Source organism: Rhinopithecus bieti, unplaced genomic scaffold (genome assembly GCF_001698545.2).
Source record: "Rhinopithecus bieti isolate Rb0 unplaced genomic scaffold, ASM169854v2 scaffold_42745, whole genome shotgun sequence".
Classification (NCBI taxonomy): Eukaryota; Metazoa; Chordata; class Mammalia; order Primates; family Cercopithecidae; genus Rhinopithecus; species Rhinopithecus bieti.
Window position 1 is genome coordinate 6974174 of NW_016819184.1, and position 20878 is coordinate 6995051.

At 41.5% G+C, this 20878-nt stretch overlaps 2 protein-coding genes across 10 annotated transcripts in view; both read left to right on the forward strand.

Moving 5' to 3' along the window:
* Window positions 1-9036, forward strand: part of FAM24B (family with sequence similarity 24 member B) — a 33568-nt gene extending 24532 nt beyond the window's left edge. For 6 of the 8 annotated variants that reach the window (XM_017858722.1, XM_017858723.1, XM_017858724.1 and 3 more), the window contains one exon: window positions 529-877. In XM_017858722.1, the coding sequence (XP_017714211.1) occupies window positions 529-721 (193 nt within the window). In that variant the 3' untranslated portion in view covers window positions 722-877. Of the gene's footprint in view, window positions 1-528; window positions 878-3640; window positions 3710-8945 lie in introns of those variants that run through there. The other 2 variants (XM_017858719.1, XM_017858720.1) reach the window with 2 other exon arrangements.
* CUZD1 (CUB and zona pellucida like domains 1) lies at window positions 654-18411 on the forward strand. Of its 2 annotated transcripts, none has more exons than XM_017858717.1 (9): window positions 654-731; window positions 8946-9096; window positions 11033-11247; window positions 12688-12838; window positions 13193-13410; window positions 14217-14389; window positions 15465-15856; window positions 16624-16892; window positions 18116-18411. In XM_017858717.1, exons 2-9 carry the CDS (start codon window positions 8984-8986, stop codon window positions 18286-18288), a joined length of 1704 nt encoding a protein of 567 aa, XP_017714206.1. In that variant the 5' UTR covers window positions 654-731; window positions 8946-8983; the 3' UTR covers window positions 18289-18411. The 2 variants fall into 2 exon arrangements, with proteins under 2 accessions (XP_017714206.1, XP_017714205.1); XM_017858716.1 differs by lacking the exon at window positions 654-731 and adding an exon at window positions 3793-4206 and having other exon boundaries at window positions 18116-18408.
* Window positions 18412-20878: the final 2467 nt, after the last annotated feature.

The following is a 20878-nucleotide window of genomic DNA, read 5'->3' on the forward strand; positions in this document are numbered from 1 at the left end:
CTCCATTTGTTTCTGGCAGCCTTGGGGAAAATGACGGGCTCTAGATCTCAGGGACAGCTGACCTGTGTGAAAAACCTGGGGGACAGTGGACAAAGGAGGGTAGGTCAGATAAGAGAAGATTGCATTTTTGGGGAGAAGACCCTTTAAGTACCAGAAAGATCGGTTGTCATATGCAATTGTGTCCCCATTCTAAGGAGTTCACAGTGGCACATCCCAGAGCCCAGGACACAGCTGAATGCAGCACCTTCCCATTATTCCTGCATCTCAGGGGCCTGCAGTGACCAGCTGGGTGACCTTGCTTGCGAATTCACTCACCCTTACTTTTGTAACCTCAGTTTACATTTATAGCAATCATAGGAGAGGAAAGGATTGGAGAGGAACTTGGGACAGGGGAGAGAGCCTTAATGTAGGACTAGTGTTAATGTTTGACTGGCTTCAGCACTAAACTTCCAATACCCCCAACAGTTCTAACAAAAGGACTGAGAAGAAAAATTCTAAGCCTGTGCTTTGTGTGTGTCTTTTCTCAAGAGCTGCAAAGGACCCTGAGGCTGTGGCTGTAAAAAATCACAACCCAGACAAGGTGTGGTGGGCCAAGAACAGCCAGGCCGACACCATTGCCACGGAGTCTTGTCCTGCCCTGCAGTGCTGTGAAGGATGTAGAATGTGTGCCAGTTTTGATGCCCTGCCACCTTGCTGTTGTGACATAAATGAAGGCCTATGACTTGGGAAAGGTGGGCACAAAAATCTTCATGAGCAATATTTCTTTCTTAGTAGATTGTTTTGTTATTCAATCAAGTTCTAGAGTTTTTATGTGAGATTATATAATTTACAGTGTTGTTTTATATACTTTTGAATAAATATATACTATTAAAAATAATCTTCTTTGCCGCCAATATTTTTTGATTGTTAATTATAAATATTCTTTGTTTAAATATATTTATTACTCACTTTGGAATGTGGGGGAATTAGCTTATAGCATTGCAATAGAAGAAAGATAATTGGAATAAAAGTGTCCAGCACATCTCCCACCCGAGAAGGAAAATGCACACTGTTCTTACAGCGTTTCCAATTTCAGCCCAGCTGATCTTGTCCAGCTGGAGTCACTCATTTAGCTCTCGTGAGGGCTTGGATGGTTGACATCCACCGCAGAAAATAGTGTCATGTCCTGACACCTGTCCTGTTGTCCTGCCCATTTATCCAAGACAGTGAGAGGAGCCAGGCAGGACCTCCCTGTGTTAAAGTTGTCTGACCTGTGTAAGATAGGCCTGAGCTCAGTGACCTCAAAAGGACCTTTTGAAAGCCAGTTTCTTCCTACTGCAATCCCCAAATCTCCAGAGCATGTGGCTCCTTCGTGGATCACGGTAACAGTGATGTGTGTTGATCCAGCCATCAATATCTTCAACTGTAACACCAACCACCAGCCAAAGGCCAAAGCCCAGACTCCCTGACCACAACAGGTGACAGGAAGCACCCCTCCCCACTTCTACTCCCAGCTGCCTTCTATTCCAACTCCTGCGCTTGAGCCTCCTGGAACCCCTTGCTAAGCATGATTCCCCATCCGTAACCGCATGTCCACTCCTCTCATGAACTAAACCCTTGCTTGTGACCATCACATGTATACTGAATATGAAGAATTGTTAGCTAGTAACAGGTGGTAATCTAAAGGGGGGTAAAAAGGAAAACAGAAGTCGCAAATGAAGGAAACAGCTGTGACATCTAGGCACAGAAATGGGTCAGATGTGGGTGGAAGAGCTGTCTGTAGAGGCCAAGCACTTCCTGGAGGCTGAGCCTTCAGCCCCAGCATGCTTGGGAAGAGGCCAAGTCAGGGCATCCTCCAGCCAGAGGTCACCTGTCCGCCTTAAGTTTCTGGGCACTGTCTCTGTCCCCTACCTTTGATTTTCTCTTGTCACCAGCGAGCTCTGACAGATGGAGCACATACAAATCCCCTTACCCCACACAGTGGGTGGCCCAGTGCCTGGACCCAGGACGCCTGTGCCAGGGCCTCCCCATGTGGGTGATTACTCCTGGTGCAGGTATTGCAGGGGCTGTGAGGGAGGCAGGTGGGACAAAGGTCTTCAGGGTACCCCCATTAGCAGGAGGACAGAGCACCACACATGGGTTTTAGAGCCCTATGGACCCAGTTCCCATGCCAATTCGGCCTTCACCAGGAGAAGTCCCTTTACTCATCTGAGCCGCTGTGTCCTTGATGTGAAGTGGGGACTTGCACAGATGACAGGGAAAAAGCAGTGAGATGATGCAGGGTGACCCCACAGCACCCCATGGTCCCCAGGAAATTGCCAGAGGCCTCAAGGTGGCTTCTCTCCTGACTGGACCTGGAAACCTGGGTCCTTTACCAGGGCCACCTGAAGAGTGTGGCCACGAAACTCTTGCACTCAGTGGAGATGGATTAGGGATGTTGGAGATCCCAGCCATGGGTGACAAAGAGGGGTTCAGAGGGAAAGCCCAGGGTGGGGGGGGGTGGGTATTCATGGACACAGCTGCAAGCGATTAGTAACCAGAAGGGTCCCCAGTCTCAAACACCTGTGCCCTGCTAACTCACCCCAGGACACCCAGTCCTGCCTCATCCACGATCAGCCCGGGCAGACAGGAATGGAGCAGAGCCAGGCAGGGGCCTTGGGGAGTGTCCAAGCTCCTTCTGAGCATCCCAGATGCTGCCTTTCCCCTACAAGGGCCCAATGAGGGATGGATCCCCCGGGTCACAGTGTAGGACTGTGCTCTCCCTAGGGAGGTGTCCTGGGCTTCAGCACCATCAGAACAACACAGAGGGGCTGACAGTTGCCAGAGGGTTTCACCCTAGGAGACTCAGCCTACACGGGCGTCAGACCTCCCCAGGGCTGCACAAAGGTTCTTCAGAAAGTAGCCAGTCCTGGCATTGTCCACTCAATATGATCCACCTGAACTTAGAGTGAAACCCAGACTCATTTGCCCTATGGGTCGTTCCCCATCTGACCTTCACCTGCTCCTCTCCATCCTCCCCTCCCAGCTCATTCCTCCCACTCATGTCTAGCCAGGCTGTTCTTTCTTCCGTACTATTACAGGTGTACCCACCTGGTCCCTGCCTCAGGGCCTGTGCACTTGCCCTCTCTTTTGCCTAAGATGCAACCCCCAAGCTCAGATCACCCATGAATGCCTCCCTCTTATCTTTCTGCCTTTGTTCTGATTTCATCTCTCAAGATGCCCTCCTTCTCACTGTCAGATTTCCTCCCCATCCCAAGGCAACCACCATCTATGCAGTCAGCCTGTTTATTGTATCCATAGCTCCTCTCACCATTTGAATTCTTCATTTATTTTTGTTGTCTAACTCTCCACTTAGAATACAAGTTTCATGAGGGCAGAACTGCGTCTCTCACATTCAATTCTATATTGGTTAGGCCCTAGATCAATAAGTAATATTTACTGATTGAATGAAAAGAGGGCAGCCCCCACCCACCACCACTTGCTCCTCCCAGTCCCACTGTGGACACTAGGATTTCTTTCTCTCGGCTGCAAAACACCATGCCTGAGAGACTAATTCACCTGCTTCAGCCTCTCCAGACATAACTGGTTAGAAATCCCTGTAGGGGAATCTGGATCTGTCCTCTTTTTCTCTTCATCCCTACCCTCTTCCCCTCCCCCACAGGGTTAGCCAACTGGCAGGGCATCTGAATGTCCCAGCTGGACCCAGATTTTGCCCAGGTGCTGCACCACCTGCCTTGCCGCACTGGCCTTTGTTCTGCCACAGGCTCCCTTCACAAAGCAGAGCCCTGAAGACTTCAGTGATGTCAATGAGGCCACCTGTTTGTGATGTGCAGGCACAGAAGAAAGGCACAGCTCCCCATCCGTTTCATGGAAAATAACTCAGTGCCTGCTGGGAACCAGCTGCTGGATATCCCCACAAAGAGCTTCCACTGGGGGTCAACCCTTCCGGGAAGGATTTGAGGAGAGGGAACCCTCACTGTGGGGACTGCTGATAAGAAACCAGTCACACAGCTGCTCTATTCTCACACAAATCTACCCCATTGCATGGCTGGAACTGACGTTTCCCTGGAGGTGTCCAGAAAGCTGATGTAACACAGAGGCTATAAAAGCTGCCAGTCTTTAAGGCTGCTCAGCCCCTTGCCAAAATGGAGCTTGTAAGAAGGCTCATGCCACTGACCCTCTTAATTCTCTCCTGTTTGGCAGAGTTGACAATGGCAGAGGCTGAAGGTAAGAAAATTGAACCAGATTTATTCACCAAAACAGAGAAATTCTTCTCTTAAGAGGGCTCTTTCAAAATTTTTTGAAGTGGCCCCAGTTCAGAGAAAATGTACTCTAATGCTCCTTGGGGGGGGGGGGGCGGGCTTTTAAATTAGTTCTAATTTTATTTGGCTCATCTGACAATGTCCATAAACATATCAAAAGCGTATAGAATTTTACTGGGTAATTTTACTGCTAAGAGTTTATGTTTTGGAAATAAGCATAAAAGTGTCCAAAGATACATGTATAAATACGTGCACTTAGATAATTGTAAACTACAACACGAATTTTCATTATTTGTTATGGTAAATCCATACAATGGAACACCGGTTTTTGCAACTTAAAAAAAAAAAAGATGGCTGGGGGTGGTGGCTCACGCCTGTAATCCCAGCACTTTGGGAGGCTGAGGAGGGTGGATCACGAGGTCAGGAGTTCGAGACCAGCCTGGCCAACATGGTGAAACCTTGTCTCTACTAAATTACAAAAATTAGCCAGGTGTGGTGGTACGCACCTGTAGTCCCAGCTACTCGGGAGGCTGAGGCAGGAGAATCGCTTGAACCCGGGAGATGGAGGTTGCAGTGAGCCGCGATCATGCCACTGCACTCCAGCCTGGGTGACAGAGCAAGACTCTGTCTCAAAAAAAAAAAAAAAAAAAAAAGACTCTGATCTATAATGTGTCCACAGACCACATTAAGAGAAAACGAAAGATCTGAAGTTTGTATCATATGATGGTTCTTATGTTCGAAATATATACATTCAAGCATTTTACACGTCTAGAAATAGAAGAGGAAAGGAAAAGGTGTGGAAGAATTTATACCAAGGTTTTAGTGATGATTGTTTCTGGGTGGATGGGGTTATGGGAGTATATGGGAGAATAAATAAAAATAAACCTTTGTTCCTATGTAGGTGGGGTTTTTGACCATTAGTCAAAATCTTGGTGGGATTTTGAATTAGTAATAATTTTATTTGTGCCCATCTGACAATGTACATAAAAATATAAGAATTTACCAAATAATTTAAAATAATTTTATAGAAAAGAATTTTCACTATGTTGCCCAGGCTGGTCTCGAACTCCTGAGCTCAAGCGATCCACCCGCTTTGGCCTCCCAAAGTGCTGGGATTACAGGTGTGAGCCACCACGCCCAGCCCCTTACTGGATAATTTCACTGCTAACAGTTTATCTTTAGGATCCAGTTATTTTTCCTTTTTCCCTTTTCTCTTTCTTCTCTTTTTTCTCCTTTTTAATAACAGCTTTATTAAGATATGATTCACATACCATAAAATCCACCATTTTAAAGTATACAATTTAGTGTTTTTTAGTATATACACAGAATTGTGCAACAATCACCACTATCTAATTCCAGAACATATTCTTCACCCCCAAAAGAAACGGTCTCGGCCGGGCGCGGTGGCTCAAGCCTGTAATCCCAGCACTTTGGGAGGCCGAGACGGGCGAATCACAAGGTCAGGAGATCAAGACCATCCTGGCTAACCTGGTGAAACCCCGTCTCTACTAAAAAATACAAAAAACTAGCTGGGCGAGGTGGCGGGCGCCTGTAGTCCCAGCTACTCGGGAGGCTGAGGCAGGAGAATGGCGTGAACCCGAAAGCCGGAGCTTGCAGTGAGCCGAGATCTGGCCACTGCACTCCAGTTTGGGGGACAAAGCAAGACTCCGTCTCAAAAAAAAAAAAAAAAAAAAAAAAAAAAGAACCGGTCTCAGGCTCAGCACAATGGCTCAAACCTACAATCCCAGCACTTTGGGGGGGCTGACATGGGAGCATTGCTTGACGCTGAGAGTTTGAGACCACCCTGAACAACGTAGTGAGACCTCGACTCTACAAAATTTAAAAAAAAAATTTTAGCCGGGCATGGTGGTACATGACTGAAGTCCCAGCTACTCTGGCGGCTGCGGTGGGAGGATCACTTGAGCCCAGTAGTTTGAGGCTTCAGTGAGCTATGATTGTGCCATCGCAATCCAGTATAAGTAACAGAGTGAGATTCTCTGTCTGTCTGTCTGTCTCTCTCTCTCTCTATATATAGTGTCTCTATATATAGTCTATTGTCTCTCTATATATAGTCTATATTTATAGTCTCTATATATAGACCAATGTTTTATATATATATAACTATATATTTTATATATAGACTAATGTTGCAATGAATATTAGTGTACAAGTTTTTGTGTGGACATATATATATATATGTATGTATGTATTTATATGTATAAAGAAACTGTGTATTCACTACCAGTCACTCTCCATTTCTCCTGATGTCTCCAGCACAAGGAAACCACTACTCTACTTTCTGTCTCTATAAATTTACTTATTCTGGAGATTTCACATAAATGAAATCATGTAATATGTGGTCTTCCACTTAGCATAATATTTTCAAGGTTCATATATATTGTAGCATGTATCAGTACAATCAGCCCTCAGTACCTGTGGGTTCAGCATTCATGGATTCAACCAACCATGAATTGAAAACATTTGAAAAAAAATGGTTGGTTAGGGAACATGTACAGACTTTTTTCCTTGTCATTATTTCCTAAACAATATAGTACAACAACTACTTACATATCATTTACATTGTATTATAAATAATCTAGAGATGTTTTGAAGTGTACAGGATGTGTGTAGGTCACATGCAAACACTAAGTCATTTTACATAAGGGACTCCAACATCCATGGATTTTGGTGTCCACGGGGGGTCCTGGAACCAATCATTAGTGGACACCAAGGGATGACTGTACCTCATTTCTTTTTATTGCTGGATAATATTCCAATGTATGGATAGACCACATTTTATTTATTTGTTCATCAATTGATGAATATTTGGCTTCTTAGGACTAACGTTGCAATAAATATAGTGTACAAGCTTTCGTGTGGACATTTGTTTTTATTTCTTTTGGGGATATGCCTAGTGGTAGAATTGCTGGGTTATGATAACTGTATGTTTAATCTTTTGAGGAACTAACTGCCAGACAGTTTTCCATAGCAGCTGTACCACTTTACAATCCCATGAGCAGTATATAAGCATTCCAATTTCTCCATGTCCTTGTCAATGCTTGCTGTTTCCCGTGTTTGACTCTAGCCATCCTAATGCATATGAAGTGATATCTCATGGTTTTGATTTGTATTTCCCTGATGACTAATGAGGCTGAGTATATCTTCATGTGCATATTGGCCATTTATAGATCTTCTTTGGAAAAATGTCTATTCTGGTTCTTTGTCCTTTTAAATTGGATTATTTGCCTTTTAATTATTTAATTGTAAGAATTATTTATACATTCTAGCAATCAAGTGTCTTTTAAAACTATCCTTTTTTTCCCCAGGTTGATCTATAAATTCAGTGCAATTCCAATAAAGATCCCAGTAAGAATATTAAATAGATAAAGACATGCTGACTCTAAAATTTCCATGAAAAAGCAAAGGAACTGGAATAGCCAAAACAATTTTGCAAAAGAACAGTGAAGTTGGAACGTTCATGTTACCTAATTTTAAGACTTCTGATAAACTACAGTAATCAAGAAGGTGTGGTTTGCCAAAAGGATAGACACAGAAAATTGAAACAGAATAGAGAGTTCAGAAATAGATCCACACAAATATGGTCCATTGATTTTTGACAAAGGTGCAAAGGCAATTTAATGGAGAAAGGAGAACCTTTTCGTCAAATGGTCTTGGAACAATTGGACACCCATAGGCAAAAAATAAACTCAACCTAAGCCTCATTTCTTATCCATAAATTAGCTTAAAATGGATCATAGTTCCAAATGTAAAATGTAAAACTATAGTATTTTAAAAAAGAAAACAGGAGAAATATTTGTAACCTGGGGTTAAGCAAAGAGTTCTTAGACAAGACACCAAAAGCACAACCCATAAAAGAAACTATTACTAAATTGGACCTTATAAAAAATTTAAAACTTTTGTTTTGGGAAAGACACTGTTAAGAGAATGAAAAGACAAGATACAGATTGGGAGAAAATATTTTCAAATTGCAGCTGCAACAAAGGACTTGTATTCAGCATATATAAAAAACTCTCAAAACCCAATAATAAAAACAAAAAGCCAAGTTAAAAAAGGGCAGAAGACTTAGAGATACTCACTAAAAAGGATACATAGAAGGAAAATAACATGAAATGATGTTCAATGTCATTAGTCATTAGGGAAATGCAAGTTAAAAAACCATGATGGGATGCTGCTACATATCTGTTAGAATGGCTAAACAAAGCAATACAAAAACCTGACAGTAGTGTGTGTTGATTAGCATGTGGTGCAACTGGAACTCTCATACATCGTTGGTTGGATTATGAAATAGAACAGCCACTCTGGCAAATGGTTTGGCAGTTTCTTATGAAGTTAAATATACACTTAACATATGACCTGGTGATATCACTGCTAGGTGTTTATGCTAGAGAAATAAAGACACATGTTCATATGGAAACCTATTAAAAATACAAACCATCCTTCTTCAGGTCCTAATATAGTCTCTTTTATGGACTATATGTAGAGAAGTTACAGATACTTCTCCTCAAATGGTTCAATATGGAGAAATCAACTGCTTTTGACTTACTTTGGAGTAAGCTAAGTGCCATCCACAATTAGCTGCCTGCTTGTATGTATATTACATGTGAGAGGTAGATTCCTAATCTCTCAGGGAGGGGAAAGGGTCTGTTGTTGACTTTCCTCAGTGCCATCTGTGGTCTCTAACAGGCAATTCAAGCTGCAGTGTCACTCTAGGGGGTGCCAATATGGCAGAGACCCACAAAGCCATGATCCTGCAACTCAATCCCAGTGAGAACTGCACCTGGACAATAGAAAGACCAGAAAACAAAAGCATCAGAATTATCTTTTCCTATGTCCAGTAAGTAGAAGCTTTAGTTTTCTAATAAGGGATATCAAACTCTGACCACATTGGGTTGGGTAGGAGTCTCTCTGGAGAAAGAATTCAGCTGCTGCTAGAGCTGTTAGTGACACTGACAACCATCATGATGATGATGGTGATGGGGATGATGGCTGGTAGTCACTGATAATGGCTGTGTGCCCGGCACTGGCTCACAGAGGTCCTTCAAGGTCAGCACTATAATAGTATTACAAGCACAGCAAGGTTGAGAACTTGTCTGAGGTCGCACAAATAGTGAATAGCATGACCACGGTTAGAACCTAGCTGGTCTAGTTCCAGTTTCTTGGCCTTAAAACACTAAACTTTGGTTCCAAATTTTGCTATGCATTTGAATATGTGGGGGAGCTTTCACACATCCAGACTCCCAGGCTGTACACCACATAATTAGATTATAATCTCTGGGGGTAGACTCCAGGCATCAATATTTTTTATTTTATAGTTTTTATTTTGAAATAATTATACATTTATAAGTGCTTTTTATAATTGCCCAGGTGACCCCAGTGTGAGGCTGAGAACATGACTCTGCCCTGCAGAGACACTAGTGTTTCCTGAGATCTGTCTCTAGTTAATCCTCTCAACAACCCTCTAGCCAGATGCAGTCTAATCCCCATTCTATAGATGAGAAAGCCCAGAGAAGTCACTTACCAGGTCCAAGACTAAAAAATAATAAAAATGGGATAGAAACTGAATCCAAGCAGCCCGGCTACAGAGCCCCCACTCTTATGCCTGTCCCAGTGGTTCTTATACTTGATCATACATCAGAAGCATGTGGAAGGCTTGTTAAAACACAAATGCTGGGCCCCATTGCCGGAGTCTCTATTATCTTATTCAGATGGAGTGTGTGGGATCTGAGAATCTGCATAGCTGACAAATGCCCAGATGATACTGATGGCTACAGGTCCAAGTACCACACTTTGGAGAACCATAATAGCCCTGTACCACTGAAGCTGGAATTTAACTTATCCTTCAAAAAGCAAAAGAGGCCTCAAATTTCCTGGAATGGTTGCTGAGAAACATATATGCTATTCTTGCTGTGTAAGGAGAGAGGGGAAGAGAAAGTGTGAGAAGAGCAAGGGAGGTGAGAAATTAACATTTAACATCTATTGCACACCTGTGTGCCAGGCCTGTGGCAGGTACTTCATATTCAGAATATTATAAACCTCACACAATAATGAGAAGTAGGCTGTGATATCCCCATTTTACAGATGAGAAAACTGAAACCAAGAAAGGTTAAATCACTCATCTAAATTTATACAGCAGGTAGGTAACTAAAGTGGAAAGAGAACCCAGATTTCTCTACCCTTGTATTATTTCCTATAAGTTTGGACATGTGTCCTCTGAGGATATTTGGGGAGACCCTGTCAGAATGGGCAGCAAACTAAAACCCTGGGCTGTCCTGTCCAATGCAGGGCATGGGACTGTCCTTCAGAATGAGGAAGTGGGGGTGATATAAGGGAAGGAAGGAGCAACTAGGGAGGTGCTAAGGTTTGGGAAAGGTGGCTGTGGAAGAAGAGTTGCTTCACCTTTCAACAGCCTTGAATATCCAGCGTCAGTGGGAAACAATTCTAAACAAGAAGGTTCATCAATGAGTTACATGGACATGGGGAACAGGAGAGATAGAAATAGGTAGAAGGAAAGTGATTCAAGGCCCATCCTCATCATTTACTTGATACGAGACATAGGCAAAGCAGTTCACCTCCCTGCGCCCATTAAAATTGACAGTTTGTGATTTGATGTTGAGGATGGTGGGGTTGGTGATTGGTCTTGGAGAGGTTTAAATGAAAACAGATGTGCCACCACTTCGTAAATTTACATGCCTAAGTGAGCAATTGACTCTGCTCTGCAAACCCCCTTTACTTATGACACTTCTCCAGCCACAGTTGTGTTTTATCCACAGGCTGGATCCAGATGGAAGCTGTGAAAGTGAAAACATTAAAGTCTTTGACGGAACCTCCAGCAATGGGCCTCTGCTAGGGCAAGTCTGCAGTAAAAACGACTATGTTCCTGTATTTGAATCGTCATCCAGTACATTGACGTTTCAAATAGTTACTGACTCGGCAAGAATTGAAAGAACTGTCTTTGTCTTCTACTACTTCTTCTCTCCTAACACCCGTAAGTCATCATTTACACAACCTTCACTCACATCTCCTGCAAGCACAGGTTACACACTCTCCTGTCTGGGTTCTTATAATCTTCAGTCTGAGTATATTCCCTCAGAGTCTTCTCTATTTGAGAGAGCAGCAGTTCTCTAACTCACCTGTGCATAAGAATCATTTGGAGAGCTTGTTAAATCACAGATCCCAGCCCCATCACAGACATTGTGATTCATTGTTTCTGGGTGGAGCACATGATCTTGCCTTTCTAACCAGTTCCCAGGTGAGGCAGAGACAAGGGGCTGCTCAGATGGCTACATGTTGAGGGGTACTGTGTTAGAGCCCAAAGCAGAGACTCCACGTTCAGCCTGTTTAATAGTAACCCTAGTATCTTCTGCAATGCTTCTTCAGGGACCGCACCTTCCTGTGCTCTGATTCCTTAGATCTTGGTTGGGGTTGTTGAACCTTCGTGTTTAACAAGTCCCCCAGATGATTCTGACAAAGAAGATTGGAGAGTGCATGCTGGAAATCTCTGGTCTCACCATTGAAATTTAAGGCTGTCAGGTGGTTGGAGGCTAAATGCATTCACGGTACCTACATTCTACTGTGATCCAAAGCAGAATGCCAAGAACATCTGCGAGTGGGTTCATGAGGAGAGCTCCACTGTGGATTTCGTTTCAAGGCCCAGAGCTGACCATGTCACTCTCCTCCTGAAACCACTGACTTCTTGGTACCATCAAACCTCCAGAGTGCAGCAGTCAGGGTTTTCCCAAGCTGGACCCAGGCCACCTTTTCAAGCCTTGCCTCTAGCTGCTGCCTGGCATGCACCCTATGCTTCAGCCAATCTAACCCGTTTTACATCTCCAAAAAGAGCTCTCTGCATTGTTTCTCCCCATTTCATCTGTCCAGCTGCTTCCTTATGTACTTACTGGGGAAAGGAGAGACCAAGGGCTGCTTCAGGAAGGCTGTTTCTGAGCTGAGCTTTGAACAATAGCATGATGAGGTAGGTGGAGGGGGGAGTCAGGGAAGAGCACTCACCTCTACTGGAGCTGACAGCCGAGGAGTCATGGGAAGAAAGGGAGGATAGAGCAGAGGCTGATGAGACTGGAAAGCTGAGCTGGTGAGAGTTTCAAGGCTGGAAGAGCCTTCAAGGGAGGGTGTGACTTTATTTTCTATGGTGCAGTTCAGGTAATGGGAGTCTCTCCAGATGCAACACATCTTACAGCACAACTTTAATATGATTCATTTGGCAATAGTATAAAGATTCCCTCTCTGCCCTGCACCAGTGGGCAGAAATTTCAATGATAAAAAAGGATGAAGACCTCCATATGTGACCCATGGGAAAGACGGAGATGGAATCATACTCAGGAGAGACGTGTTAAGCTCGATGCACAACACAGAAATTAAAAGCAGTCACTATTTTGATGTTCATTCTTGACCACCTTCACATCCATTTCAGCTATTCCAAACTGTGGCGGTTACCTGGATACCTTGGAAGGATCCTTCACCAGCCCCAATTACCCAAATTCGCATCCTGAGCTGGCTTATTGTGTATGGCACATACAAGTGGAGAAAGGTTACAAGATAAAACTAAACTTCAAAGAGATTTTGTAAGTACTGCTGCCCAATTCTGTTGGAACAAATGCAGTAAACCCACCTGGCAACTGGGGGATTTGGGGAAGAGAAATTATCATACGGAATTCCCATATATGGGCACTTTTCAAAGAAATGATGAAGAAAGGAAAACAGTGATACTATTCCATTGAACTAAGTTGACTATCTTTCTGAAGATTCTGAGGTCCTTGTCAGGGACTATCAAAACCCCAGGTTTGTCATCGTAAACCTGAGATACCATTGAAGGAAAAAAAAATCCATAATCACTTAAGAGTAGGATTGTTGGGATGTTAGAAAATAGAATTGAATTGGTTTGAAACTCTTTTTCACCAAAGGCCCTCATTCTCTAGCCTAGAAATAGACAAACAGTGCAAATTTGATTTTCTTGCCATCTATGATGGCCCCTCCACCAACTCTGGCCTGATTGGACAAGTCTGTGGCCGTGTGACTCCCACCTTCGAATCATCATCAAACTCTCTGACTGTCGTGTTGTCTACAGATTATGCCAATTCTTACCGGGGATTTTCTGCTTCCTACACCTCAATTTATGCAGAAAGCATCAACACTAGTAAGTCGTGTTTTATGTTCTTAGCTATTTTGAGCTCTCTGAAGATTGCATACATAGCAACTGTTAATTGTTAGCCTACCTGTGGCTATTCCTTTTTTTTTTTTTTTTTTGAGACGGAGTCTTGCTCTGTCGCCCAGGCTGGAGTGCAGTGGCCGGATCTCAGCTCACTGCAAGCTCCGCCTCCCGGGTTTACACCATTCTCCTGCCTCAGCCTCCCAAGTAGCTGGGACTACAGGCACCCGCCACCTCGCCCGGCAAGTTTTTTGTATTTTTTAGTAGAGACGGGGTTTCACGGTGTTAGCCAGGATGGTCTCGATCTCCGGACCTCGTGATCCACCCGTCTCGGCCTCCCAAAGTGCTGGGATTACAGGCTTGAGCCACCACGCCCGGCCAACTGTGGCTATTCCTATTTGCAAGCATGTCACATATACTTGGGAACATATTCATAATCTTAAGCTTGACAATCATTTCTGTACATTGCTTAATGCAAGAGGAAATTAATGATTTTATTAACCTGAAAAAAATTTATGCAGATAATATGGACTGTTTCCCTTAATTCCTTCTGCAAAGACACAATTAAAAACGTCAGGTTTGCAGATTCTAGCTCTAAACAAGGTCACAATGAACACAGTAAAAGGTGAATCAACTGCTTGGCTATCTCAAACTTATGATTACTGTTTAGGGCAAAATGTTTTTGACTTCTTATATATTTACTTGCACACATAGCTCTTCAAGATCCAACATTCCTAGCTGGCATAAACATGACCATTCTTTTTTTTTTTTTTTTTTTTTTTTTTTCCTGACAGCATCTTTAACTTGCTCTTCTGACAGGATGAGAGTTATTATAAGCAAATCCTACCTAGAGGCTTTTAACTCTAATGGAAATAACTTACAACTAAAAGACCCAACTTGCAGACCAAAATTATCAAATGTTGTGGAATTTTCTATCCCTCTTAATGGATGTGGTACAATCAGAAAGGTAAAGTGAAATACCAATAGCTGGATTTTGTCAAATGCTGAGTGCATGTTGAGCAATGCAGGCAAGGTAATGCTTGCTAGCTGCTATAACAAACAGCCCCCAAATTTTAGTGGCTTAACCACATGAGAAGCATGTGAAGACATATTAGTGCACATACCCATTCATACATAGCTGCTAAATTGCTGGATTCATTTTCAGGACAAGTGGGGTTATCTTTCCCAGAAGGTAAAGAACTCTGAAAACTCACTAAAGAGAGTTTGAACATCTATATGCAGTTGGCTTAATAACCTACCAGAAACACTTATGCAGAAAATGTTTACACCTTGTATTTAGTGAAGATCTAGCTGAATTTTAGGATCTTCTTCTTTTCTTTTAAAGACAGAAAATAAAATGTTAAAAAAACCTGAAACCTGAAGGATATTACTGGAAGTTTGTGATTTGTTCTACATTTTTCTAGAAGTCCTATTCAAGATTTCAAACATTTTCAACTTTTGGTCTCTTTAGGATACATACCATAAACTTTTCACTCAGACATTAAACAATAACCTAATTGAAAAGAATGGTAGCTAATCCAGAGGAACTAATAAAGACAGAAGTAAATCATCGTATCTTGCTAAAAATGAACACACAGGCTTTATTACACTGTGAACCCCCAGGGAAGGCAGCTAAGGGCCTTCCTCTTGCAGACCCTTGGTCTACATATATTTTGGAAACTGCCCAGTTGGCCACACTAACTTAAAGCTCCTTAAGGAAAGCAATATGTAGTAAGGTTTAATGTCTTCTCAAGACTGGAAATTTGCATTCAAAATGGATTTTACTGTAACTGAAAAAAATTCTGTCTGATTCTATCTTCAGGTCTCTGTAATACAAGCTGTATTTCTCATCTCATTCTTTCTTTCTTTCCTAGAATATTTCTTCAATGAAATACATTTAAGGTTTATAGTATTCTGACATGAAAGCTGTTACCTCGTGATTTAAGAAAATTATATCTGTACCTGCAAATGTTATCCACATCTATGCTCTAAAATATTACTGGACTTAAAATATAAAAATTGAATTCTATCTTGTTCTGCAGGTAGAAGATCAGTCAATTACTTACACCAATATAATCACCTTTTCTGCATCCTCACCTTCTGAAGTGATCACCCGTCAGAAACATCTCCAGATTATTGTGAAGTGTGAAATGGAACATAATTCTACAGTGGGGATGATATACGTAACAGAAGATGATATAATACAAAATCAAAATGCACTGGGCAAATATAACACAAGCATGGCTCTTTTTGAATCCGATTCATTTGAAAAGACTATACTTGAGTCACCATATTATGTGGATTTGAACCAAACTCTTTTTGTTCAAGTTAGTCTGCACACCTCAGATCCAAATTTGGTGGTATTTCTTGATACCTGTAGAGCCTCTCCCACCTCTGACCTTGCGTCTCCAACCTATGACCTAATTAAGAGTGGGTATGTATTAATGTAACTGATGTATGTATGGTATTTCTTCCTGTGGAATAATAATTTCAATAAAGTAATTTTTTGTGTTGTATATATATACATTTTTCCTAGTACTACATGAAATTTCATTAAATTTATTCTAATCATTTTATAAAATACAATTACTATGTACCAATTATGAATAATTTAAATTTAAACATTTATGCAGACACAGCTTATATCCTCTAGAATTTTAAGTGTATTTACAAAATATTTGCTGGTAGAAACAAATTTATTTTGTTATAAAAGCTCTATTTTGTTTTGTTTTTTGCACATTTTGGTTTTGGAAGCAAAACCTAGAAGATTATTTCATGTGTGTTATCCTTAAAATATAACTCCATCAGTAAAACACATGTAGCATCCTTAAGAGAAAATGTAGAACGTTCTTATTTGAAAGAAACAATTTCCTTTTTTCCTTACAATTTGTTGGATTTTAGCTATGTCATTTGTACTGATACATTAATGATAAGCACGTAAGGAAAGAAGTCTGACTTCCAATACATCAGTATTGGTTTTCTGATTAAGTTATATGGACCAGGAATTTTAGAGCTAGAAAGAACCTTGCTATCTTACTCAGGAATCAGATCTATAGTCTTAACTCACTGTAGTGTAAACTAGAGACACCGTCTTTCATGAGAGATTTTTGGATTCACAACTTAATTCAGAGAAAATTTTTTAGAATGGAAAAGACTGAATTTGTCTGTATCTTCTAAACATGTTCGTAAATTCTGTTCCAGATGTAGTCGAGATGAGACTTGTAAGGTGTATCCCTTATTTGGACACTATGGGAGATTCCAGTTTAATGCTTTTAAATTCTTGAGAAGTTTAAGCTCTGTGTATCTGCAATGTAAAGTTTTGATATGTGATAGCAGTGACCACCAGTCTCGCTGCAATCAAGGTTGTGTCTCCAGAAGCAAACGAGACATTTCTTCATATAAATGGAAAACGGATTCCATCATAGGACCCATTCGTCTGAAAAGGGATCGAAGTGCAAGTGGTAATTCAGGTAAGACAAAAAGCTATTTCATGATCAAAAAGCACATCATGGCTCATAAAATGCTGCTTAAATCCAGTAACTCTTAAGCGTGTACAGTTTAGAGATTTATAATAGGAGCTTTAACAAATAAGTTGAATATTAAGTATACAGGATTAGTATTTATTTCTACCAGTTGATAATATGCATACTAGGTACAGTGTAACCATATGATACACTGATAGTTTGCCATTCATTTGGATTTTGAGTATAAGTGTAATGTCCTAATCTCTAAAAACAAGTTTCCTTTAGTTTCCTGACTCCTTATTATAGATATAGCAGATAATTGAATTGAAAGCAATGTATTTTAACTCCTAAATGAGTAAAACAAAATGAACCAGCATTCCATGTAATAGCCTATTTGAAAAAAAGTTATTTAAAAAAACAACAACAACAAAGAATCTATTATATTAACATAGCCCAGCCCTGCTTCTTTTGAAAGGCTTGAAACCTGAGATCTGCCCAGATACATGAAAGGAATGATGGTAAATACTCAAGGAAGGTTCATAATTAAATGGCTTAAGATAAGCCTTAATGAAAGAAAAACTGTAAGAAGTTATTTTAGTTGAAAATGGCATTAGGACCTTATGATCTCTGTATTTATTCATTATTATTAGCACTATAAAGGAGTATGGTTCTGCTTTGTAGCAAAATATTTCTATGGCAAAAACAGAAAAACAAACAGAAGTTAAATTCAGTAATTTTATAAATGCATTCACTAAGTGGCTTACATAGTGTATCTGTAGACACTGGTCTGAAATTAGTTGAAAATTTATAAATGGAAGTCATTATGGAAATACTATCAATATGAGAAAAGTATCTTTTTCCTATTTCAAGGGAATGAACAATTTTTTTTTTTCTGTTGACAAAACGTATTTTGGCAACAGTGAGCAACAGTGACCATTACTAAGTGAAGCTGCATTTCCATTAGACTGTTAGGCTTGAGTTTTACACATTTTTCATGTGATATCAGGAAACCAAACTAAGTCAACTGTTTGAAACAAGTTTAAAATTAAATATACATATAAATGAATTCAAATATTTGATAATGGTTCCTCTATATTGTGTTGGCATTATGTGTTATACATTAATTCATATATGAGTCATAGGATATGTACAGGTATTATAAAAGCTACCAACATTTTATAATGTTAACACTTCTTAAAAAGTGATTTTCATCTTGTTTCCAATTTTAGGATTTCAGCATGAAACACATACGGAAGAAACTCCAAACCAGCCTTTCAACAGTCTGCATCTGTTTTCATTCATGGTTCTAGTTCTGAATGTAGTGATTGTAGCCACAATCACAGTGAGGCATTTTGTAAATCAACAGGCATACTACAAATACCAGAAGCTGCAGAACTATTAACCAACAGGTCCAACCCTAAGTGAGACACCTTCCTCCAGGATGCCAAAGGAAAGGCTACCTTGTGGCTACATATATTATGAATAAATTAGGAAGGGCCTGAAAGTGACACACAGGCCTGCATGTTGCTGTGTCAGCATGTTTCATTACAGGACGATGGAAATAAATACCAAGCCAGTTGGCTCTCATTTTAGGAACTAAAGATACAAAAACATTACATGAGGCTGGGCGTGTGGCTCACGCCTATAATCTCAGCACTTTGGGAGGCCAAGGTGGGTGGATCACCTGAGGTCCGGAGTTCGAGACCAGCCTGACAAACATGGTGAAACCCCGTCTCTACTAAAAATACATAAATTAGCTGGGTGTAGTGGCACATGCCTGTCATCCCAGCCACTCGGGAGGCTGGGGCAGGAGAGTCACCTGAACCTGGGAGGCGGAGGTTGCAGTGAGCAAAGATCACGCCATTGCACTCCAGCCTGGGCAACAAGAGCAAAACTCTGTCTCAAAAAAAAAAAAAAAAAAAAAATTACACGAATTAACACCTCCTTTTATAGATACAAAACATTTTAACCAAATATTAGGTGAAAAGGGTTATTTTTACTTAAGAAAAGTAGCCTTCAAAGACAGATGTGTTTATTTTTTAGATGCAAATATGCTACTCTTTGAAACATCAAAAGTTAAAATTTCTGAAACTAAAGCGTGAGGAGAACCGGTCTCCTTGATTCACATGCCTTCCTGCTTTCATGCAGAGCCTCACCATTTCTCACTGTAAGCATTTCAGGAAAGGGCTTTGGATAGACAAATGTGAGTATAAAATGAGAAACTTCATACCGTTTCTGGGTTAATGAGATGAAAACATTTTTCTTCCCCTTCACCATCAAGCGCCAAAGCCAAAGGTTCATTGTCCTCAACTAGTAGCCAGTTCGGGTTTACACTTTCCCATTTACTGTGGCTGAACAAATGCAATTAAAGGCCCCAGTGTGCACTGATTTTATACATGAAAACATAGAATCTAATCCCCCTGGATGATCAACACAACTCTCTCTCATCATCTAACAACACACATACTTTCAGGTTCTAATATGCATCCAAACAGGTAACCACATTCCCAAATGCCCAAAGGCATTCTCCTTCCTTCTAAACATGCATTGCATCTACAGGATGCTGAAGAGAATACATGGTGGATGTGACAGAATCTCCGCCCTCACAGAACATGCCTTTGGGACACTGATTGATTTTCTAGCTCCAAATCACAACAGATCTTCCCCATTTTCTTTTCAATATCTCCATGTCAATCTCCTAAATATTAATATCTCAGGCAGCCACACAGTGACTCTTTTCTATGTTCATGTTCATCCAGGTAGCCTAAGTTGAACGACTGCAAAGTTATTTTTTAACCTAACGTGAAAACCCCTAAACATTTAATTAGAATGGGCAAATCAGGTTAAATGCTTGTAAAACAGTCTGGTCTGGTCACAGCCCTTCAGTCATCTCTCTATCAGGAAATGACTGGACATTCTCTGCTGGCCAACATGGTAGGGATTCAGATGCATAGCAGGCACAAAAGTGTAATGCTGAGAAAATGATCAAATGTTGTGACTCACTAGATGGTGTAAAATCATATTACCAAAAATCGTAAGATCATTTATAGTGGAGCTATTGAGGTATATCTCCAATATCAGCACGTATGCATTATCAATATGTGTGCTACTATTTAAGTTTTCTTTCTTTAGAAAGGACTTCAGAGAAGTGAAGTGATAAAAGTTCCTAGGTCTGGGGTGGGTGGCCTGGGTTCTAGTTCTTCCCACTTACCTGGTGGGTTACATGAGCTAGGTCACCTTTTAATCCTCACCTGTGGTGAGGATTAAAAAAGAGAATGTGTTTGCAGTTAGGAGCCATCCATGTTCCACTTACCACCAGCGAGAAGTTCTCACTGCCAGCTCCAAAATCTTGTTCCAGAATCTGCTTCTAATATGCTTGGGCCACGCCTGGTATAGGTTGGGTTCTGGGGAAACAGACTCTGACACAGAGGCTGGTATACAGGAGACTTCCTCAGGTGTGTGCTCGGGATCAGCTCCTGTGTCCCAGAAAGGAAGCAGAACCAGGCAGGGGAGTTGGTGCACAAAGCAGCAGCTGCAGCAGCGGGGGCCCAGCCACTCCCCCAGGGTGTCCTGGGGCTGTTCTCTCCTTCCGAGATGCCCCACTGAGGCACGGTGCTCAGCCCTTTCTATGCTTCTGTGGATCAGTCATTGACTGAGGGCCGCCTGAGGGTGGAGGGGCTGTGAACTTGGATTAGACAACAGCCTTGAACTAAGGGAAATTCCTGGCGAGCGGTGGCATCAAGAGCCGCCAGCCGCCAACACTCCCAGCAGCCTGGAGAATGAGTGACTTTCTCTGATGGGATATCTGGGTGTCACCCTAGAGCAGTCATTCTACTCACCTCCTAAAAGGGATGGATTTTCAGAATATTTTACAAAGTAACTCTATATTGTATTCAAAAGACTTGCTTAACATAGTGTTTCAGAGAAGCTAAAAACGAAGGGATGGGCAATGGAATACCAGGCACATGCAAACTGGGGGGGGGGGGGGGGGG

Bases quoted from the DNA above. Each gene is read 5' to 3' on its own strand.
- CUZD1 (XM_017858716.1), top strand. From the start codon at position 4,125: ATGGAGCTTGTAAGAAGGCTCATGCCACTGACCCTCTTAATTCTCTCC. The intron at 12,839-13,192 runs GTAAGTACTGCT...CTCATTCTCTAG, and splicing joins CTAAACTTCAAAGAGATTTT to CCTAGAAATAGACAAACAGT. The intron at 16,893-18,115 runs GTAAGACAAAAA...TTCCAATTTTAG, and splicing joins AAGTGCAAGTGGTAATTCAG to GATTTCAGCATGAAACACAT.